General features: G+C 47.7%; 1 protein-coding gene across 1 annotated transcript in view; it reads right to left on the bottom strand.

Annotated features, from left to right (window-relative positions):
* MFSD2B (major facilitator superfamily domain containing 2B) overlaps window positions 1–4,410 on the bottom strand; it is a 59,594-nt gene that overhangs the window by 9,418 nt on the left and 45,766 nt on the right. The window contains exon 10 of the mRNA XM_015407335.1: window positions 981–1,090. Coding sequence (XP_015262821.1) covers window positions 981–1,090 — 110 coding nt within the window. The remainder of the gene's footprint in view (window positions 1–980; window positions 1,091–4,410) is intronic.

Genomic DNA, 4,410 nt, shown 5'->3' with positions numbered 1-4,410 from the left:
ATTCTTGGTGCTTGGGGGGGGGGGGAACAGTGGGAGGGCTGCTAGTGTCCTGGCCCCACAGCTGGACCTCCTGATGGCACCTTGTGTTTTTGGCTACTGTGTGACACAGAGTGTTGGACTGGATGGGCCATTGGCCTGATCCAACATTGGCTTCTCTTATGTGCGTGTGCAAAACTTTTTTTAGTTGACAGAAAGCAGGAGGAAGCCGACCGAAAAGCAAGCATGCTCTGTAGCTTTACATTCAAATGACAGATGTGGTAACAGCTGAAAGTGCTTTTAGTGGGATGTGCTTCCACGCTTAGCTGCTCTAACAACATTAATGATGAATTTGGTTTTATAACGAGCACACACAGCTAAAGGGAGTAGGTTTCAGGTCATCTCAGAGGCAATTCTTCACTTTTCGGACCTATTGTTATACATCAGCAATCTCTGATCCCGTGTGCCTTCCCCATGGTTGTTCTTTTGTTGACTGAGCGTACAAGCCTGGGAGCTGCGGTGGCTCAAGTGGTTAAGATGCTGAACTGCAGGCTGTGGAAGGTCGGTAGTTCAGCAGTTCGAGACCCGAGTGTGCCGCATGACGGAGTGAGTTCCCGTCTCTAGTTCCTAGCAGTTCAACAGCAAGAAATTGCAAGTAGATAAATAGGTACCACTTCAGTGGGAAGGTAGCAGCGTTCCGTGCACCTTGGTGTTTAGTTATGCCGGCCACATGACCACGGAAATGTCTTCGGACAGCGCTGGCTCTTCGGCTTTGAAACGGAGATGAGCACCGCAACCCTAGAGTCGGATTCGACTGGCTTTCGAGCAAGGGAACCTTTACCTTTACCTTTACAAGCCTACCTAAGGCAAATACTACAAGGACTCTGCTGTCCCATACATCCCATCATGTAACCAATTTATTTCTTGCGCTCATTGAGAACTCCCAAGATCAACTTGATACACGCACACAACACCCACCCACCAGGATAGTATTGTCCTCCTACCATGGCAACAGCAAAGATGCCGCAATGCTCAGCCCGGATACAAAAGCCGCCACATAAGTGACAGTCAGGTTAGGGATGGTCACCAGCATGATCACAAAAGGAATCATCCACTAGAAGAAAAGGAAACGAGAGGGGGAAACAATTGAATCAGACCCAGTTTTGAATGGCTCCCCCTGAGAAAAAGCAGAACGGCATCATATGACCCAGTTCAGCCTTCACAGGACATTAAAGGACTTCAGCTGACATTGAACAAAACAAAACACAGGTCTGCTAGTGGTCCAGCCGGCGGAAAGTAGCATCTGGGACAAAATAAGGTACCAAGAAGGTATCATTCATTCCAGCCTGGGAGAATTTGCCATGAAACGGTCAAGGGTACAGCAAATTCTTCATTTATGAAGTCACATTTCGGTGACTTTTGAGGTCTTATCAGTGCCATCCTAAGTAGCGTCACACCCTCCTTTTTTAACTTTTTATTATTTTAACATACAAAAGTTTGACGATGTACAAAGTCAAACAACGTTCAAAACAGTAACAAACAAAACTTCTATCCAACAAGCAAACTTCAACATTAGCCTTATCAGCAGTACTTTTAAAAATCACATATAATTTATTATGTCGTGAAGTCTCTATGGAACTGTTTGATGTAAGGGCAAGTCACTACTAAAAGTGTATTCCAGGAAGGGAAACCACTTCAATGCCATGCCCCGTCACACCCTCCGAAGTCCACTGACTTCAATGTGAGCAGAAGAGTGTAACACTGCTTAGGATGGCACAGTTATCTAACCACAAAGCAAGAGAATCATTGGACGCAGTGTATTGTACAACAGTCTCACCTGACTGGTAAGTTGTTTAAACATCTATTGTCAGCAGTTTTCTGTCCAGAGTGGAGAAAATTGATTTCTCTCTCTCTCTCTCATACACACACACACACACACACACATGCACACAGCACACACACCTCGTTCCACTACACTGAAACATCTTTCTCTAAATGCCTCCTACCCATGGAATCGGCAGCTTTACATTATAAAGAAGCAGACATGACCATGACACGTACATCAATATTTGCTGCTGAAAACACATGATGCCCACTTGGCATACTAAGGACAAAGACACAGGCAGAGGTCATTTCGGGGGAGAACGCGGGTGAACGCAGTTCCCCCGGGTGAGGTGCAGGGGGGCGGGGCAAATGACGAAGCCCCGCCCCCTGCTAACGGCCGCCCCGCTTCCAGCCCTCATTCAGCCAGGAGGAGGCAGGAGAAGAGGGAGGGTAAGTTGCTTCCTCCCCGCCTCTCCCCACCCCTGCCTGCCTGGGGCCAGGGAGGGCCTTGGCGGGGCTTCCTCGCACTCCCGCTGGCTTTGCAGGTCCACTGCCGGGCCCCTGATGTCAGGGGGTGTGGCATATGCTAATGAGTTATGCTAATGAGTTCCCCTAGCTCTTTTTCTATGAAATGACCCCTGGACACAGGTATGTCATCTGCCTATTATGATTTTGCTTGCTGCATGGATTCACCGCTATAAAAGGTAAAGGTAAAGGTTCCCTTGCTCGAAAGCCAGTCGAGTCCGACTCTAGGGTTGCGGTGTTCATCTCCGTTTCAAAGCCGAAGAGCCAGCACTGTCCGAAGACGTTTCCGTGGTCATGTGGCCGGCATGACTAAACACCAAGGTGCACGGAACACTGTTACCTTCCCACCGAAGTGGTACCTATTTATCTACTTGCAATTTCTTGCTGTCGAACTGCAGGTTGGCAGGAGCTGGAACTAGAGTCGGCAGTTCACTCCGTCATGCGGCAACTCAGGTCTTGAACTGCTGAACTACTGACCTTCCACAGCCTGCAGTTCAGCGTCTTAACCACTTGAGCCACCGCAGCTCAATAGTCCTTGCTTATATGCTGCAAATGAGTCTGCTGCATACTTTGGTCTCCTCTGTATTTTGTATCTACCCTAGAACTTAAGGTGTTAGTGCCCTATTAGGAAAGAATCTTCCAATCATGCCAGAGGGCATGCGGCAGCAGAGAGGCAGAGCCTCTGTTTTGCATGCAGAAGGCCCCAGGTTCAATCCCTCACATCTCCAGTTAAAAGGATCAGGTAGCAGGTGAGGGGGGGAAACCTAAGACTCTGGACAGCTGTTGCCAGTCTGAGGATACAGTACTGACCCTTGACGGATCAATGGTCTGACCAAGTACAAAGTAGCTTCACGTGTGTGCCAAGATCAACCCTTTGCAATTTTAGAAATTCGCAGGGGTTTACATTGGCCATCCCTGCAGGGTTCATGCCTTCTTACACTATCCAGGATTAGCAACTGAAAAAGTAGTTGTGCAGAGTTTGCTTACAAAGCTCCATGCCCCCGTTACTTTCCAGTAGTGGGCAATCATCTAGGGGACACTGCATATGGAAGGAGCATCGCTTTCAAGCACAAAAGAGAGACCATGAGCAACAGAGTCCTGGACAGCCAGCAAGGAGCACACACACACACACACAATCAGCAATGCTCAGCGACAGTCGCAGTTCCACCACAAGAGAGCACTCCAGCAATGCAAGACTGCGACTTGCTTGTGAGCAGATGAATTACGAGCAAACTGCTTATCCACTCCGAAGCCAGAGCACTTGGGACTTTTAAAAAAACCCAACAACACTGCCATAAAAATGGGACTTGGTAGTAAAGGGGGAGCATGACCCAACAGAGAACAGGCTCGGGCTAATACTCCCACCAGGCACTGCAGACACAAGCAGTCAAGAAAGGGAAGCAAAGTCTCAGCTGATGTGATTATTGCCTGATAATTGCAGGCCAATGATCTTACACAGCTATTCCTCTTTGCCTTCCTATTAAATTGTAACAGACAATGTATATTTCTAAAGCCCGTCTTCATTTCTGACAGCAATTCCAGACTCCCGATACACACAGCATTCTTTATCAGCTTATCTGGGTAAGCAACTACATGCCATACTAAACAACAGGAGGATGGGGGAAGAGGACCTTTGGCCAAGGACTACAGAGCGAGCCCTTGGGAAGGATCTCATAGAAAAGGGCTCTCTGGTCTAAGGAAAATAAGGGACTCAACTTTACAAAATACAAAAAGGGCAAATGCCAGGTTGACCGGTGAACAATTGTTAAAAATATTCCTTATATGACATCAACTATAACCAAGCTCAAGTGGTTAAGACGCTGAACTGCAGGCTGTGGAAGGTCGGTAGTTCAGCAGTTCGAGACCCGAGTGTGCTACCTATGAGTGAGGACAAAAACCATGTCAACAGAGATGCACATATTTTTATAGTGAGGCAAGACTGGCAGCTGATCAACAGGATTGTGTTTGGTCTAAAGGGGTTGGAGTTCGGCCCAGGAACAACAAAAGACGTCAGTGTTCCTTAACTACTGTGGCTGTTTCTCCTCAGTGGATGATAATTGTTAAAAGACAGCCCACGCACTCTGC

The sequence above is a fragment of the Gekko japonicus genome, unplaced genomic scaffold (assembly GCF_001447785.1).
Source record: "Gekko japonicus isolate JY-2015 unplaced genomic scaffold, Gekko_japonicus_V1.1 scaffold239, whole genome shotgun sequence".
Classification (NCBI taxonomy): domain Eukaryota; kingdom Metazoa; phylum Chordata; class Lepidosauria; order Squamata; family Gekkonidae; genus Gekko; species Gekko japonicus.
Note: the sequence above shows the minus strand (reverse complement) of the source record. Positions and strands in the feature narration are given on the sequence as shown.